Source organism: Marmota monax, unplaced genomic scaffold, assembly GCF_021218885.2.
Source record: "Marmota monax isolate L192 unplaced genomic scaffold, Marmota_monax_Labrador192_F-V1.1 WCK01_AAM20220418_F8-fsc00168, whole genome shotgun sequence".
In the NCBI taxonomy this organism is placed as follows: domain Eukaryota; kingdom Metazoa; phylum Chordata; class Mammalia; order Rodentia; family Sciuridae; genus Marmota; species Marmota monax.
Window position 1 is genome coordinate 1,097,786 of NW_026692492.1, and position 19,408 is coordinate 1,117,193.

Genomic DNA, 19,408 nt, shown 5'->3' on the forward strand with positions numbered 1-19,408 from the left:
GGCTTTGCCCCCTGGGGCTCCCATCCCCAGCCCTGGCCACTGCAACCAGGGGGTCCACAGCCCTCCCTCTGCCGGGGGGTCGCAGGCAGAGCCCTGAGCACAGGGATCCCAGGGATTGGGAATCAGTGGACAGAACCTGGGGCCATTTTAATAACAGGCATTTAGTTAGTCCTTTGTCCATTCCTTTGTGTGTCTTTGTGATCATAAAAGGACATTTTACCGGGTGTGATGGCGCACACCTGTAATCCCAGAGACTCGGGAGGCTGAGGCAGGAGGATGACAAGTTGAAGGCCAGCCTCAACCACTGAGCCAGGCCCTGAGCAACTTAGGGAGATCCTGTGTCAAAATAAACAATAAAAAGGGGCTGGGGACATGGCTGAGTGGTGGATTAATCCACTGGTGGATTAATCCATTGGCGGATTCCTAACAGACTGTGCTATGAGGAGGTTCCAGGATTTGCAGGCAACTGGTCAACCTTCCTCCGCACCATGATTGCAGTCAGCCAAGGACCCAGGGTTACAAAGCTTCTCCTCATTGTCCCCAGACCCCGAGGCCCGCTCGCCCCCCTCCTCCCCTCCTGGAGCGAATGCAAAATGTCCCAGAAGCCGCAGGACAGAAGAGAAGATCCCGAATGGGAGGCAGAATCAGATAAGGGACCCCAGGTGCCTCTAATTAGGATCTCGGCAGAGATTGGCATCACCGCAGGACGGGACCCTCCGACACCAGAAAGAGCTGTCAGAGTGCAAAGTGCCGTTGTGCCCGTCATTTCATAGAAACGTATGTATATTAGCTATTTTAATAAAAAAAAATGTTTCAAATAGTTGCTTTTCATAAAAACAGTTCTATGATTCGGTTGTTTTAATGAAATGCTTTATATTACCGTACACAGGATTGATCTGTCATATGTAAATTTCATGTTGTAATAAATAAATATGAGTATTCCAAGGTTATTTGAATGAAATGCTTTATACTAACATGCCAAGAGCTGATGGGTCATATTCTCCATAAATCTGATATAATAATAAACACATACTCACAGGATATGCTTACTTGAATGAAATGATATTAACATGCAATTACTTTTAATATTGTGTTACCTTATAGATAAATTCAATATGACAAATGCTATTTGATGTACTATTAACTAAATGCTATGACACGGTTTTTATTTCTAAATGTAAGTGGCATTCGAAATGTTCTCAAGTTTCTCTGCCATTTTTGAAATTCACCTTTATTCAGCACATAATTGTGTGTATCTATGGGATACGGGATCAGGATCAGACACAGGTATATAATAAAATCAATTAGTATTTTCATCACCTGAACCTTTTATAATGTAATTGGATTTGGAGCCTACAAATCTCCCTTTTCTCTCTTTTTTAAAATATATATAGCCTGGCGTGATTCCGTCCTGCGCGTCTCTTTAGAGCAGCCACCTGTTTTCCGTCCGCCTTCTCTCCCACCTAAGTGCGTGCTACCACCCCATGGAAGATTCGATGGATATGGACATGAGCCCCCTGAGGCCCCAGAACTACCTTTTCGGTTGTGAGCTAAAAGCTGACAAAGATTATCACTTTAAGGTGGATAATGATGAAAATGAGCACCAGTTATCATTAAGAACGGTCAGTTTAGGGGCTGGTGCAAAGGATGAATTGCACATTGTTGAAGCAGAGGCAATGAATTATGAAGGCAGTCCAATTAAAGTAACACTGGCAACATTGAAAATGTCAGTACAGCCAACGGTTTCCCTTGGGGGCTTTGAAATCACACCACCTGTGGTCTTAAGGTTGAAGTGCAGTTCAGGGCCTGTGCATATTAGTGGCCAGCACTTAGTAGCTGTGGAGGAAGATGCTGAGTCAGAAGATGAAGAGGAGGAGGATGTGAAACTCTTAAGTGTATCTGGAAAGCGATCTGCCCCTGGAGGTGGTAGCAAGGTTCCCCAGAAAAAAGTAAAACTTGCTGCTGATGAAGATGTTGATGATGATGAAGATGATGGTGATGATGATTTTGATGATGAGGAAACTGAAGAAAAAGCTCCAGTGAAGAAATCTATACGAGATACTCCAGCCAAAAATGCACAAAAATCGAACCAGAATGGAAAAGACTCAAAACCAACAACACCAAGATCAAAAGGTCAAGAATCCTTCAAAAAACAGGAAAAAACTCCTAAAACATCAAAAGGACCTAGTTCTGTAGAAGACATTAAAGCAAAAATGCAAGCAAGTATAGAAAAAGGTGGTTCTCTTCCCAAAGTGGAAGCCAAGTTCGTCAATTATGTGAAGAATTGCTTCCGGATGACTGACCAGGAGGCTGTTCAAGATCTCTGGCAGTGGAGGAAGTCTCTTTAAGAAAATAGTTTAAACAGTTTGTTAAAAATTTCCGTCTTATTTCATTTCTGTAACAGTTGATATCTGGCTGTCCTTTTTATAATGCAACGTGAGAACTTTCCCTACCGTGTTTGATAAATGTTGTCAAGGTTCTATTGCCAAGAATGTGTTGTCCAAAATGCCTGTTTAGTTTTTAAAGATGGAACTCCACCCTTTGCTTGGTTTCTAAGTATGTATGGAATGTTATGATAGGACATAGTAGTAGTGGTGGTCAGACATGGAAATGGTGGGGAGACAAAAATATACATGTGAAATAAAACTCAGTATTTTAATAAAGTAAAAAAAAATAAAATAAAATATATATAATGCATAATACATTGTTATAAACCACAGTCCTGCTCATCTTCTGTAAGAGACCAAATTTTTGTTCATACCTGGGATTGAACTCAGTGCTCTCGACCCCTGAGCCCTGTCCCCAGCCCTATTTTGCATTTTATTTAGAGACAGGGTCTCCCTGAGTTGCTTATGGTCTCGCTTTGGCTGAGGCTGGCTTTGAACTCGCGATCCTCCTGCCTCAGCCTCCCGAGCAGCTGGGATGACAGATGTGCCCCTCCGCGCCTGGCGAGACCAGATATTTTGAGGACTGCTGAGCTCAAACATTCCCCCTTGATCCCTCCAACAAAAAAAAAAGAAGCATTAAAGTATCCTCTTCGCCTGCTGAGGTGTGTGGACTTGAGATTATGGGTAGACCCTGGCGTGAACCTGAGGGAGACCCTTGCTCTTTGCCTCTGTGGATGCTCCAATATTGGAGACAGAAAGAACTTGCAGAAAACTCAGAAGATTTAAGTGTCTGTCTTCCGTGCTCTTGGGGAAGGTCAGTAAGGACGATGACCATGTATCCAGCGAAGGCAGAAGTCAAAAGGAAATTGGGAACGTCCTAATCCACCCCATAACAGTTGATGGGATACCAACGATACCAGGGAGGTAGCATATACAGGGCGGAAACATTGGCCAAAGGCATGATTCGCGTTCTAGGCAGGACAGAACGGGATACTGCAAGATCTTTTCACCCTACTAGGCATCCAACGCCATTTAAAACTTATGAACAGCTTTTTTCTGGACTTTCTTAATTAATATTCACGGGGTACAGATGAACACGTGTATCTGAACCCCTCTAACACCCTTCTGTACCACAAGAAATGGACCATGATTCCATGTGTGCCTAACTGTGCCTGTTTCTTCTGCGGTAAGATAATTGCAGGTGTAGACGGCTAAGCCGCATGACAGTGCCACTTTCACAGAGTGTTAGAACGACACGGATGGGTCATCACATCGAATGAGCCTCTATCTCCAGAGCTCGGTCAAATCTGCATCTGCTTCTCGTGCCTGCAAAAATGTCCACGGTGAGACTTCTTGCCTTTCCGTGAATTCATGGATGTTTTGTCAATAACCTAATTATTTTGCACCCTGAGAAAGGGTCTGGCTCAGCTGCAGAGGCTGCCTTCGAACTTGCGATCCTCCTGCCTCAGCCTCCTGAGTCACTGGAATTAGTTCTCAAAAGACCTTTGGGCTAAGTGGTGACGCCTTTTGTGTCAAACACGCTTCTAGTTTGTCAAACATAAAAAAAAAAAAAAATTAATGTGATTGATCTCTAAAGAGGGCATTTACTTCTAAATTTATCGAAATAAAGCTTTAAATGATTTGTATCTTATTCCGCTCTCTAAGCGCCCAAAGATTTGATTAAAATTTTATCTTCTTTGCTATCTGCCAACTTTTTGCGATTATTCTCCTTTAAAAAAAAATCCTTAAAAAAAATAGAAAGAGTATGTGGGTAAAGCTGAAGGGGTTTTATAACCTGGGGATCTTCTCGGCTGTGTGAAGAGACCTATTTTCCCTTCAAGGAGACAAAAAAACATGCCTTCTATCGAGGAGTTGCAGGATTACAGGAAAACACTGTTTCCTCTAAAAGAAATGTTGGCAGAAAAGCAAAATATCTGTGTCACGAAACAAGAGCAGACTCCAGGCAGCGGAACCCACTTTAAATGAAAGCCTTTTGACAATCCAGGAAGGAAATGAACACAAGTAAAATCATTTCCGACCAAAACAAACGATTTCCCAGAGACGATCTGTCAATATTCCTAAGAGAAAAAGAAAAAAAAAGTACAAAAACAAAAATAACAACAACAACAAAAAAATAGCATTGTTGTGACAGAATAAAAGGCAGCCCAGATGCTCCGTCTCCTGTGAAGAGAGTAGACGGGAACTGGGGGGAAACGGAAGAATGGAAAGTGCCTTCAAATCCTTGAAAATATCCAACATAGGCAACCTCCCAGTGCACCCCTGACAACGACGTTCGATTTCGTATGGCATTGGGCATAGGAAATTGTTCGCTTGTGAAACTCTAGAAGTTCACTAGCAACTGAGCAGAAGATTGAATTCAGGGAGGAACTCATGTCGGAAGCCGTGGCTTTGCAAATTCACTGGGAGAAAATTTGATGATCATCTACGCACTGAAAGGACAAGTTTAGATCCATCAATCAAAATGGAATATTGAAGTGTCTCCGTGACAAAGAGAAATCATTGAGGGTCTCACGCCGCCTGCGCTTCACAGTGAAATGATTGGGTTATGAGAGGTGTAGACTGATAGTGGATTAATCCACTTGGATGGACTCACTGGGTGGTGACTGCAGCAGGTGGGGTGTGGCTGGAGGAGGGGGTCCCTGGGCTGTGCCTTTGGGGTCTCTGTCCTGTCCCTGGTGAGCAGAGCTCTCTCTGCTCCCTGGTGCCCTGTCCTGAGCTGCTCTCCTCCTCCAGGCCCTGCCGCCATCTTGTTCTGCTCCCCTTGGGCCAGAGCCACGGAGTCGGCCACCAGGGACTGGACCTCGGACACCAGGAGTCCCCAAATCAACTCTTCCTCCTTAAAATTGTTCTTGTTAATTCTTTGTATCACAACAGTGAAAAACGGACTAAAACTATTAGAAAAGACAGATTTGAGCCGTTGGACCCGCCCTTTTTCCATCTGAGTCCCCTCCTGCTGAATAGATTCCAGCGAGTCACACAATTTCAGTGATAAATAACGTGGAGCAAACCTCGTCATCGTAAAGCAGCTATCCACGGGTGGAAATCCTGCATCCATTTGAGCATTTTATTCAGGGTTTAAAAGACATTCCCACGGGGCACCGTGGCACACACCTGTCATCCCAGCTGCTCTGGAGGCTGAGGCAGGAGGATCATGAGTTCAAAGCCAGCCTCTACCAAAGGGAGGCCGCAAGCAACTCAGTGAGACCCTGTCTCTAAATAAAACACAAAATAGGGCTGGGGACGGGGCTCAGGGGTCAGGCACCCCTGAGTTCAATCCCTGGTACCCCCCAAAAAAAGAGAAAAAAAAAAGATTCTCTTCCATCCAAGACCCAGCCTCCCTATCAGCTGGTGGCTCTTTGTTCATTGTCTTTTGTTTGTCCACAAACTGTCTTGACCCAGAAAAGCAATTACCACTTTCCCTCTGTCTCTTTTACTCTTGGCCGTTTCTAAATCTTGTCTCTTTCCTGCAGAATTGGGGTTGTCCAAAATGCAGGAAAAATCTCAGACCTCCGACGGTTTGCAGCCCTAGATATGGGCCCCCTCCTGTGCCCACCTCAGCCAGGGCTGGGCTTGCAGGGAGCCAGGAGCCGCCTGGGGGGAGCCTCGCGGCCAGGAACCTGACCCACAGACACCGTCCCATGACCTTGATGTCCCTTGCTCCTGGAGGAGGGTGGTGCTGGGGGTGGGATCCCTCCCTCAAGGGGAGGGGAGCCCTTGCATTTTTGCAAAAGGGACTTATGTAATTCTGCGGGTTATTTTTAGCCTCGTTTCCACCGCGTGAAAAATAACCAGGGGAAGGGATGGAATTAATAGGGAGCGACTCGCTTCCTGGCAACACACTGAGCTGTGCACAGGGCGCGGTGCCTTCTGTGGGCTGAGGGCCGCTCTGGGGTTGGACAGTCCCTGCCTGACCATGCCCGGCCCCGGGACAGGTGGCTCTGACCCCTTTACTTGGAAGCTTGGGCCTCCTGGAGAAAGGACTCAGAGCCCCAAGTCACCCGCCCGCCCGCCGCCGGGTCCCCCTTGGCCACCCAGGTGGCCTGAGAACCTGCCTCTTGTTGCAGCAAGGCTCATGGTGAGGGGGGAGGGGCAGCTGTCAATCAAGTGCCTTTTGAGTTTGATTGTTGAGGGACACAGCTGCTTGCTGTGTGGCGTTTGGTGAGTGTGAATTCCGTGCAAGGACGGGGCTGCTCTTGTCCATCCTGCCCCAGAGGGAGCCTCTCTTTGCACTACAAACATTCCAAATCCTTGCTCGGACGGACGTAGGTTGGAATATGCAGTGCAACACTGTGCCCCAGCCTCGCTCTACTGAGCTGTAAAACACTGCAGATTCTTGTGCAAACTTAGTGCAATTTTTTTTTTTCTTGTACTGGGGTTGGAAACCAGGGGTAGGTAAGCCCTAAGCCTCCTCCTTTTTTTAGTATTTTTGAGACAGGGCCTCACTAAGTTACCCAGGCTGGCCTTCGACTTTCGATCCTCCTGCCTCAGCCTCCAAACTGCTGAGAGTACAGACTTGCACCATCACGCCTGGCTCTTATTGAAATTTTGAACCATTGGCCAATGTCCCCCGATTGATGTGTCTGCGATTAGGCAGGTGCCAATCAACCCAACTATTCCATAGCATTTTTTTTTTTTTTAAATAGGATGTTGCATTTCCTTAATTACAAGGTCACTTTGAGCCTTATTCTTCAAAACCATCGAGCCTTTAGCTTAACATTGCACAGAAGCCGCCTTGAATTCTGCAAGCAGGCCCCTTTCCTCATCCTCTTGGGTCTCGAGGAAGCGTTTGAACGTCAGCGTGGCTTTCTGTGCCTCTCACGAGACGGTGGAAAAGACTCATCATGAGTTGATTGTGCAAGTAAGAAAATGTCAGGTGTCACTCAAAGGGAGCAGACCATCTTGAAAACACCTTAAAAACCCTCATGCATCCTTGAGGTGAGAACCAGATCTTTTGCAGGTTGCATTAAAATCCGCCACGGGTCCCCAGAGGTTTGCAGGACCCTAAGTGTCTGTGCTGATTCCGAAAACTCTGTCCAGGATTAGGAGACTCTTAAAGTATCCTCCAAGTTGCCGGCAAATCCTGAGCTGCCCGGAGCCGTGGGGCTGCACTTGTGCAGAACGCGTCTGAAGACACTCGACACTTACTGAAGGGGGCTCCCCTTGCAAAGACAGGGACCCCAGGGCGGACACTGCAATGACGGACAGATGGCCTTCCCGTCACAGAGGGACCTGGACTTGAAGGCTTCACCTCGGGATTCCAGCAAAGCCTCTTCCCGACCATCTTGAGATTCCAAATTATTTGCAGAGATTTTTTTTTTTTTTTTTTGCAGAATTCAATTGGCCTGACTTCGCGGCTTATCATGCAGGAAGTTGGAACCATCCTTCAAAACACGGAACTGGCTTTGGTCATGGAATTGGGACATGATTACAATTCACTTATTATTATTATTATTATTATTATTATTATTATTATTATCATCATCATCATCATTATCAGAGCAGGGATGGACCCCAGGGGGCTTAACCACTGAGCCACATCTGGAGCACGTTAATTTTTCATTTTGAGACAGGGTCTTGCTAAGTTACTCAGGGTCTTGCAAAGTGGCTGAGGCTGGCCTTGAACTTCAATCCTCCTTCCTCAGCCTCCTGAGCTGCTGAATCTAAGGAATGCACTCTGGAGCCCGGCACAATCATATTATTTCCAAAGAAGAAATTTTAAAAATACGTCTACATGAATATTTATATATTATATAAATTATATATATATATATTATATAAATTATATATATATATTTATATATCATATAAACACATAGATTTATATTATTTTAAAATTTAGTATATATATTATTAGCCTATATTTATACTTAAATTAGTATAGATACTTTATTTAAATCACTATATATAATTATATTGTTATGTATATTTAAATTATTACATGTAATGATGATTTAAATATACATAATAGTATATTTAACCTCATTTCTCGAGGTTAGTGATGAGAAATGAGTTTAGGATGGAAACCTGGAAACTGAGCCTCAGGTCACAGTGGACCCTATTGGCCAGCCCACGGGAAGTTCAGTAACCAGCATCAACGTCCCCAGGAGATAGGCACGTCCCCACTTGTCCCAGAGTAGAAATCGATTCTCCTCTTCCTTTTGGACTCATTCCTTCTGGTGGACACAATGTTACAATGGGCAGGAGACAAAGTTTCCATTCGACATGGATTTCTCATCTTGGGAAAAGGGGGAACAAAAAAGTGTTTTAATTAGTTTTTTTTCCTTGTCATTATGATCAAAACAACTGACAAGAACAATTTCAGAGGAGGAGAAGTTGACTTGAGGCTCCTGGTGTCCGAGGTCCAGTCCCTGGTGGCCGACTCCATGGCTCTGGCCCAAGGGGAGCAGAACAAGATGGCGGCAGGGCCTGGAGGAGGAGAGCAGCTCAGGACAGGGCACCAGGGGGCAGAGAGAGCTCTGCTCACCAGGGACAGGACAGAGACCCCAAAGGCACAGCCCAGGGACCCCCTCCTCCAGCCACACCCCACCTGCTGCAGTCACCACCCAGTGAGTCCATCCAAGTGGATTAATCCACTATCAGTCTACACCTCTCTATAACCCAAAGTATCTCAATGATAACAAAAAGCAAAACATAACCAGGAGGACCCCCACCCAGTGGGTCTCAGCCCTGTGCTGAGTGACTGGGGACAGCCCCTTGTGACCCCTGACCCTGGAATACTATGCAACAATGTCTACTACACTGACCATTAACAACAAATGCTTCTTATGGACACATCTGCAGGAAGTTCACCTCCCAGTCTCAACGCGTGTCTCTCTGCACAGGTGGTCCCGCTCCCCTTTGGCTCATCTAGCCCAAAGACCGAGCCTCGGGGGACTGCAAAGACAGGACCATCCCCGGGAGATGCAGGACTCTTCTGCTGGCCGCCCTTGGCCACAGGACCCTGAGCCCCTGGCCCCGTGTTCCCATTGCACCTTCTCAAAGTCAGAGGGGCGCTGAGCTCTGGGGGTCCCACTTTGCTTTTCCTTACTAAGGCTGCTCCCTTGCCCAACCCTCCTTGGAAGCCAATGACCTCAAGCATTTTGTTACAGCAACGGAAACCTGAGCAATCCAAAGTGTAAGTTCTCCCACGTATCCTCCCACCTTGTTACTGCTCCAGAAATTCAGCCTGAGCCTGACGGACAGGTGTGTCCCTCTGGGGCTCTGTTTCCGGCCAAAAGAGATGGGCGCCTCAGGAAAGGACTAACGGGAGTGGCCCTGAGCCCAGAAACAGTGGCCGGGGGCCCAGGAGACTGTCGGAGCTGAAGAGGAAACCTAGGTCCACTCCCATTCCACATTCCCACATTTAGGTCACAAACCAGAATCTCTCGCGCGGTGACAGCCAGGCTGCGTTGACATGAGGTGACCTGGTGGCATTTATTTTCATGCCCGTATTCAGCATCAACACGCAGCCGTCCCCATGAGACGGTCACGGGGGCACAGGAGGCTGGGGTCCAAGGTTTGGAAACGGCGTCCCCTGGGACCCCAGTGCAGGGCTGGGGAGGGGACGGACCCGGGGACAGCTTCATAACTCACCCCATGCCACCAGGAGCCGCAACATCCACGGCTTTAGGCGATTGCCGTCGGGTCTGGCTGAACACTTTAGAATCAAAATGTTGATCTGCTCCAGATAAAGCCGCTCACCTTCTGTCCCCGCTAACTGTGAACGTGGGGCGCCAATAGCCACAGAGACCCATAGGTATTTTACCAATTTTTTTTTTTTTGTAATTTTAACTGTCTCCGTCATTTCTTAAAAAATGTGGCAGATAGAACCTCTGATGCAAAATCGCCCCGAGAAACGCGAACGTGGGGCCAGCAGGGTCACACCTGCCCGCAAACTCAGCAGCTCGGGAGGCTAAGGCAGGAGGATAGCAAGTTGGAGGCCAGCCTCCGCCATAGAGCAAGGCCCTGAGCAACTTTGAGAGACTTTGTCTCAAAATCAAAAAGAAAAGAAATGTGTGGGGATGCGGCTCAGTGGTTAAGGTACCCGTACCCCCAACAAAAATAAATAGTGTACGTATATATATCCCACAGAATATTCCTGAAGACCACCACCACTTTAAAACAAGAATATAGCAAGGTTTTAAAATAATCAGAATTTAGTATGTAATGGATCTAAGTAATTGGCATCTGTCCATCATCCCTTTTCACCTCCAAGACAACCATTTCAGGTTGAGGTGCTAGATCAATATTTCCTTGTATCTCATGTAAATGTTAGTGACACTGAGGCATGAAAATGAGAATTTTGTTACCTGATTTATGATATTAAAACCAATGGCTGTGATCCTGGGTGTTTTTGAGTCTGTATATGTTGGGAAAAGACATCGGTTGAAATATGAATCCTACGTAAATACGAATAAATATACAGCACCTACATGCATTTATATATTTCTATGTAGATATTACCTATATACACACATATGTATTTATGCATTAATTGAGATACATTTAATCAAAATACATCTATATATAAATACATGAATACACATATGCATATATTTATATATAAATTTATTATTGTGTATTTCTATATGCAAATATGCAGATATTACACGTTTTTATAAATACAGATACATGCATATATATGCAATCTATATATGTGCATTTATATTAATACTTGTATATTTATGTATTTCCATATAAAAACCTTATGCATTTGTAGATCAAAAATTCCTTTATCTATACTTATGTAGGAATTTACACAAAAAAAGCACAAATATCTGTTTGCATTTGTATATATATGATTTTTAGAATGATTTTCATATGATTTTAGGTTAATTTAAGTGCATCTCCTGTCTCCCTCCCCCTCCCCCCCAAAAAAAAAAAATGAAAAAGAAAGGAATCCAGGCAAATCCAGACAGTGACTATAAATAAATGGGAGCCCGTCCTGATTGGGACCCACCTAAATCCATGTGTCCACTGTTTTGTGCAGAAACGATCAATATATTTTATTGGTGTGAATTTTATCAGCATCTCGTCCAGCCAGTCTTCAATACCCACTGACCAGTGGTTCCTTCCCTATCCGGCTCCTTCCTCTTGGCCAGATCCCACGTCTAACTGAGAAAATGAAAAGACGCACAATTTCCCTCCCTGAAATTAGTGTCCCACGTCAGTAGACCCTGATTTAGCCACAGGGGACATCTTCCTGGGTGGGCCTGGATTAATCAAGCGAAGAGCCTGACATGGCTTCCTCTGTCTCTGAGGTGAGAGGCTATTTATAGGCCTGAGAAATCGCGGGACCATGCTCAAGACACCCCCGAGTTATGGTTTAGATATGAGGTGCCCTCCCCAAAGATCTAGTGATATTTTTCCCAAATAGGCAATTATTCTGTGATCCATCAGCTCACCTAACGCTGCAAACGCTGCATAAATAGCTGCTATATTTTCATTATTTAGGGAATGATGATAAGAAAAAAAAAATCCCTGTGCATATTTAATAGAAGCTCTACATACCTATAAATATGCATATATATCTATTTTATTTTTTAAAATATTTTTTTTTTCCTGCAGTTGGTGGATTCCACAGACCTAGAAACTTTGCAGGAGAAAAAGCCGCTGTCATCGGGTCCACGGAAATCAATACCGAATGTTCACCCAACGTTCCGTATCAATAATGGATCCCTGCAAACAGAGGGACCATTATTAATTTTTTAAAAGATTTCCAAGCAGAACGGGTTGCAAGCGTGAGCGAGTCAGCCAGAGAGAACCAGGGCTCAAAGTCACCGCTGGGGGCCACCTACCCCGGGGGGGCGGCCAGTGCACCCCTTTCTAGTTGGATTCCTTTAGATGCAAGGAGCTCACCCAATGTCCATCGGGTGTCCACTCTTGGGGGCCAGCAGGCAGTGCTAATGACTGCTCCTGTCCGTCTCCGTGATGTCTCAATATGGTCACCGCCGGGCGACCTCCATTAGTTCACCCAAAGGCCACCTGGCTCATTTATTCAAAGCCTTTGGCATTGTTCTATGACAGGGACAGAGAGAGAAATCAATGTACTCACTTCCGAGATCAATACCCGGCCGAGGATTGGGGGTGAGTGTCCAGAGCGTAGAATCAGGGAGATCTCGGGGAGAGAAAGATGTCATATCCCATCCTGTCACACGACCCAGGGAAGGTCAGAAACTCAAAGTCCTCGGTCTTAAAAGAACTCTTCTCCCTTTTAAAGACAAGTCCATATTGGGTCTAAGAAGGAAAAGGAATAAAAAAATACAGCCAGGTGCAGGGGTGTGATCTCAGCCCCTGGGGAGGCTGAGGAAGGAGGATCGGAAGTTGGAGGCCAGCCTCAGCGACTGAGTGAGGACTTCAGCAACTCAGCGAGAGCCTGTGCACAGCAGCCGGCCACTGTCATCTGTGGTGACCTCGGAGGATCTGGGCAGGAACCTCAGGTATGAAGCCAGAGGTTGGCCGGCCGCTCTGTCACCTGGAAATTCAGGAGAGGGAATGTCCCGTCCCGAGCTCCGCGGGGCGGGTGGTGCACTGAAGTGCCTTCCAGGGGCAGGACTGGGGGACCTTGTATGGGATGCCCTGGTCACCTGCTTGCCTTCCTACCATTCTTAGAAAGCAGGTTTGACTTGAAATCCGTCATTGAAGGGGACACCTTCTGGAACCTGCAAAATCCTCTGATTTCCCAGGTCACTTTGGCCTTGTAACCAAATCACGTGCCCCGTGAGAATGATCCCCCTATTTTTACCCACCGTGTGCACTTTTCGCGGGTCGGATCGCAGCTTTGGGCCGTGCCTGTTGAGAAGCGGGGTGCGGTGAGCTCAGCTGCAGACTCTGGATCCTGGACGTCCCCCTCATAAACGGGTGCAGAGCTAACGAACATCTGTTTATTTTTGATTTTTAAAAATTTGTTCTAACGAGTTCTGTGTGACAGCATTTGTGCACCTTGATATGTCACGGAAAAATGGGATGTAATTTCTCATTTTTCTGGTTGTACATGGTGTGAAATCACCCCCTGGTCCTGTGGTCATATATGCACACAGGGTCATAATGTCCCATTTATTCTCCTGTCCTCCCTACCCCACACCCCTACCCTCCTTCAATCCCCTCTGCCTAATCCAAAGCACCTTGATTCTTCCCTAGTGCCCCCCCCCAAATTATGAATTAGCATCTGCATATCAGAGAGAACATTTGGCCTTTGGTTTTGGGGGGATTGGCTGACTTCATTTGGCATGATATGGTCCAATTCCATCCATTTACCTGCAAATGCCATCATTTCATTCTTCTTTATGGCTGAGTAATATTCCATTGTGTAGATATACCACAGTCTCTTTATCCGTTCCTCTGTTGAAGGACATCTAGGTTGGTTCCATAGCTTGGCTGTTGTGAATTGAGCTGCTATAAACACTGATGTGGCTGTGTCACTGTAGTGTGCTGATTTAAGTCCTTTCGGTATAGACCCAGGAGTGGGATAGCTGGGTCACATGGTGGTTCCCTTCCAACTTTTCTGAGGAGTCTCCATCCTGCTTTCCATAGTGGTTGCACCAATTTGCAGTCCCAGCAGCAACATAGGAGTGAGCCTTGTCCCCACAACCTCACCAGCCTTTATTGTCACTTGTATTCTTCATAAGTGCCATTCTGACTGGGGTGACATGGAATCTCAACTAAATATTGGGGAGGGGGAAATAAAAAAGATGCTCTTCTCTGGTTCAGCAAAACAACGTTACATAGTCAGCAAAACAAAGTAAGATAGATCTGTTCTCAACAGCCTCCCTTTGGAGGCTGAGGCAGGAGGATCACATGGAGGCCAGCCTCAGCAACTTACCAACACAGACACACACACACACACACAAAGAAATTAAGAATGGCTGGGGATGGGGCTCAGGGGTAGAGCCCCCCTACATTCAGTCCCCAGTACTGGGAGGAAAAAAAAAGAAATCTCGAGCGATTTAAACAGATGAATATGTAAAATAAAGTCTATTTCTGACTTTTGTGTTCTTAAAAAGATCCTGCAATCCCACTCCCGGAATCGCTGTTGGCAACTTAAAATCACAAATTGACTCCTGACCTGGAGGACGACCCCGGCTCACGTTTGCTGTGCTCGGTGAGATTCAAGAAAGACATAGAGGGGGAAAAAAAAAGAAAAATTTTAAAAAAGGTGCTTTTACAGGCTACAAAGGTGACCCCGTTGCTGCTCTTCCTCGACAGCATCATTTCGTCTCAGGATGTAATGATAATTGCATTAAAATCAGCAGCTTCCCGTGTAACTCCGTCTCCTAATAAAAGGAACCATGAAAATTCAATTAAAAGCTGAAAACCAGTGACGGAAGCCCCCTTAGAGGTTCTGCGTGAAGCGATTAAAGAGGAAACCACGTGGGTTTGATCATTTCCACTGAAATAAGATGATCTTTGCAATCCGTGGGGCGATTTTCAAAAACATCCATGTATATCGGCCCTCCTTCCCGGGGTGCAAATACACATTGGGGGGAATGGTTTGGGGGAAGATGTGGGGAACGTCGGATAGCAAAGGGAGTCGGTGCAGGTAAAGCTGATCATGCAAGGACGTGGGGGGACCCCCCAAACCGGGGATTGCAGAAGGACCTTCCCCATCCCTGCTCTGGTGATGATTGACAGGATCCTACGCAGTCTCCTCCATGAAAATCTGCCCCCCAGGACTTCAGACCTCTAAAGAGAGAGTCTTGCAAATGCTTTTTTTGCAACATGGTAAATATTTGGGACTCCCCTGTCCTCAGCTCAGGAGGCTGAGACAGGAGGATTGTCAGTTGGAGGCCAGCCTCATCCGGTGTCCACTGCGCCTGCAGAATGGAACTCATTTCAATGAAGGACTCCATGGGTCATTTCTTCTCCTCTGATCTGCAGGGGGGAGAATTGCATGCATGAGTCCCCGGGGGGGGGGGGAAGAGCTCAGGTGGCGATGTGCAAAAATAAACATTTTTAAATCGACTTCTTCCCGGAGTCTTTTGTATCTTGAGTTTCCCAGGAAACACCATGAAGGATTCTTCTTTTTTTTTTTCTTCTATTATCAACAAATCAAAACTTATTCTATCCTGATGCCAGACCAGGGATTTTTGCAAGTTGTTTAAAAGGAAAAAAAAAAAATGGAACCCGTTGAAGCGGGTCTTGATTCTTGCAGCAAATTGAGACCCGATTGCTGGCTCCATTTCAAGATCTAACGACACAAATAGGGTGTCACGGAGTCGCGGACCCATTAGGATCACCCACCCACCTGCAGGGAAAAAAAATAAATAAAAATAGAAAACAAGAGAGAAAACAGAACTCCAAACTGGTGAGTTCTCTGATTTAGCCACAAACCAATCGAGCAATCCCCTGTCTCTGTTTTTTCATTAGGTATGTGACAATGTCTCTTATAATAATAATCAATTCTTGCCCACGAATCGGCATTGAAAGTCCCAAAGTCTGCGCCCGGGACCTCGAACTCATGTCCCAGCAGATGGACCAACATTCAGGTGAAGTTCACCGCCTTGTGGTTTTTGGGGTGTTTGCAGATTTTTCTATAGTTCCCTTCTCTCTGCCTTTCCCCGGGGACAGGTGGGGTTCAGACGCTGGACAATGATGGACAGAAAGAGTCAATGCTTCCAGAGAGAGAAACCAATCCATCCATCAATCTAAAACCCACCCAGGTCTACGGAAAAACCCAACTGCGCACAACTCAAAGTCACCCCCAGGCACATGGGGACACGTCTTCCTCTTAAGGTCCGTGACCGGGAAACCTGTTGGACACGAAGGAGCTCAGGGCTGCAAGTCGGTACTGAGCCCGGCAAAGGGCCGTCCCCCTGAGGCCAAAGGGAGGTGAGGTCATGGTCATCCACATGACCCCCCAAAACCCGCTCCCTGCTCAGGAGCGACCCACCCTGGACACAAGCCATTTGCTGGTGGGAACTGATTCACCTCCTCACAATCCAAACACGGGATTCACTGAGCCGCCGCAGGGTTGGGGTGAAAATAACCAAAAGTGCCAAGTTAGAAAAAAAATATATAAATACTTACATAAATATGTACATTTAAAATATATATAAATATGTGTTATATATTACATATTTATATAATAAATATATATTATATAATTCTTAAATATTTTAGAAATATTCTATACTTATATAATATGACATGATGTATTTATATTTTAGAAATATTCTATATTTATATAATATATTTATATTTTAAAATATTATATATTTATATAATATGACATGATATATAATATTGCATAAATATTACATATTTATGTAATATAACATATACTTATATTTCACAAATATTATATCTTTATATAATATAACATATATTTATGTTGTATAAATGTTTATGAAATAAATATGAATCATATTTATTTTATAATTTATTTATATTTATTTATTTTATAATTTATTTATATTTATTATTTATTTTATATTTATTTCATAAATATTTATATAATAAATATGAATCTATAATATAATAAAATTTATATTATATTAATATAAATACATTATATGTAAATATATAATATAACATAATTCATATTATATGATTTTTACATGTATTTATGTGTTTTTTATATAGGAATAAAATATATCTCTAGTTACTTGATAAATATAATATGTGAATATATAAATATAAAGTTTTAGAATCATACATAGTATATATTCAGATAATATATATTCATTTATCTTTCATATTTCTATATGTTATATGTAATGTATATTTTATTTCATATAATATGTATTATATCTAGTAAATGTGTCTAATAAATATTTTTTGTATATTAAGTATAACGAATCTTTAGATGATATTCTATTTATATTGTGATATTTAATTCACCGAATTCACCACGATTTCCCACTTGTCATATTATGATATTTAATAACATCAATTTAAATGATATTCTATTTATATTATTTATATATAAAATGTATAAAAATGGATGATATTTATGTTGTATAAATATATGATGTGTAAATATATTTTATATAATAAATCCAGTAGGTAAATAGATCTATAGATACGTATAATACAATATCTAAATAAATTCTTAAGTGTGCACATAGACCCTAGCATGCAATTTTATCTTATCCCAAAGACCTTCGATAATTTGTCCCTTGGTTCATTCCGTCCGGCCTCCAGGGAGTCTCTTAAATGTATTTTTTCTTGGTTGGGCCTCCCTGGTTGATTATTCTCACCACAGATGTTTTCTACATGTATTTGTTCGCACATAAAAAGGTACAAAAATAAAAAGTATAATTGTGCTGGTTTTTATTATTTTCCTATTTATTTCTTTCATCCTGGGGATTGAACCACGGGGTGCCTAATGACTGAGCCACATCCCCAGCCCTTTCTATTTATTTAGTTTTTTAAATTTTGAGTCAGAGTCTCGCTCAGTTTCTCAGGGCCTTCCTAAGTGGCTGAGGCTGGCCTCCAACTTGCCATCCTCCTGCCTCAGCCTCCCTCCCGAGCTGCTGGGATTGTAGGTGTGCCGCCCGGCGCCTGGCTGCCTATTCATTTTGGGCTGTGACAGTCCTTTTCTCCCCCTTGCGGATGGCATTACTCCATGAACAAGTCACATCTAATAGCTTAATCTCAGTGTTTATCATCCCGACTTCTCATTCCTCATTATCTTGGCTCCGAGACGTGAGACTCAGCCTCGGTCTTTGGCTTATGTTTTTAGCTTTCTCTGCTCCTTGGTCGGAAAAATCATGATCTTTAGAGGTGGCCCATCGCTTGGCTAATGATGAAATCTAAGCCCTGCGTCACCGACTCGCTAAGTCTTGCTTGTCTCGTCCTTGTTATGGAGAGACCAATCGCCGTTTTCTTCCTCTTGTTGAAAACATTGACATGTGGGTGGGCATCTCTGTCCCTCTATGTGACAAGTCCCCCTTCCATTTTCCTCCCTGAGCTTCAGAACCAACTGCCTCACTCCACATGACTGGGGAGGCTGAGGCAGGAGGATCACGAGTTCAAAGCCAGCCTCCCCCCAAAGTGAGGCTGTAAGCAACTCAGTGAGACCCGGTCTCTAAATAAAGGACAAAATAGGGAACTGATTCTTTGGATGACTCTGTCCCTCCTCAGTGCTCCTCAACCCAATCTGCAAGGGAACCGTCCACTGCCACCAGAAGGGGCCCATCCTCCGGGGACACGGTGCCTGCAGGAGCCAAACGTTTTTTTTTTTGTTTTTTTTTTTCTCTGTAACCATCTCTGCCCTCTAGCCTAGCGGCACAGTCTGGGTGCTGCGGTCCCAAAGGAGCCACACTTTGCCCACTTACAATTTCTATCAGCACCGAGTCCACGCTCCCAGCCTCAGCCCTTTGGTAGCAATGACACGGCCAGCATTCTGGGCAGCAAGTGGCCCTCGGGTCCCCTGCGCCCTGCACATCCTGAGCTTGTGGAAGCTTTGCAAGGGGCAGGGAGTCAGCCTGGCTTCCCCCCCGTGGGAAGGCACCTTGATGTCTTTCCAGGAGATGGCCGCGTCCTTAAAAAGAGACTGGACAGCCACAGAGGATGAGTGTCCCTTCCCGAGCCCGGTGGGCACAAGAGGGGGTCCCAGGAGAGGCTGGGGGTGAGGAAGGAGCCACCCCAGGTAAGAGGCAGGTGTCAGGCAGAGGAAGGGACCCAGGGACACTGCAGTGCCGTACTGTGCCTGTACCTGATTTAAAGTCCCCATGAGGAGCAGCCAGGGCCTGGCAGGTTGCAAACATGAGGAGGTTCACTGTCCACACCATAAACAATTCCTGCGACAGAGACTCTCCTGAAATATTGCACCTGCTGCCTCCAGTCCTGGGGACGCCGTCAGGTGCGGGCTGTTCAAGGGGCAGAGAGACAGAAGCAGAGACAGACAGACGGATGGAGGGAAGGAGGCAGGGACCAGGCACAATACATGGTCCTCAAGGACATGTCCTGAGGGACCAGTTTTCTCCTACCATGGCTCACTTCCAGCAATTGGTCCACTCAGCTCTCAATGGATTAATCCACTTGTGAGGTCAACACCT

General features: G+C 44.9%; 1 protein-coding gene across 1 annotated transcript; it reads left to right on the top strand.

Moving 5' to 3' along the window:
* The first annotated feature begins 1,403 nt into the window (after positions 1–1,403).
* On the top strand, positions 1,404–2,650 carry LOC124092035 (nucleophosmin-like). The gene has a single exon (XM_046443322.2). It carries the CDS (start codon positions 1,485–1,487, stop codon positions 2,346–2,348), a length of 864 nt encoding a protein of 287 aa, XP_046299278.1. The 5' UTR covers positions 1,404–1,484; the 3' UTR covers positions 2,349–2,650.
* The last annotated feature ends 16,758 nt before the right edge of the window (positions 2,651–19,408 follow it).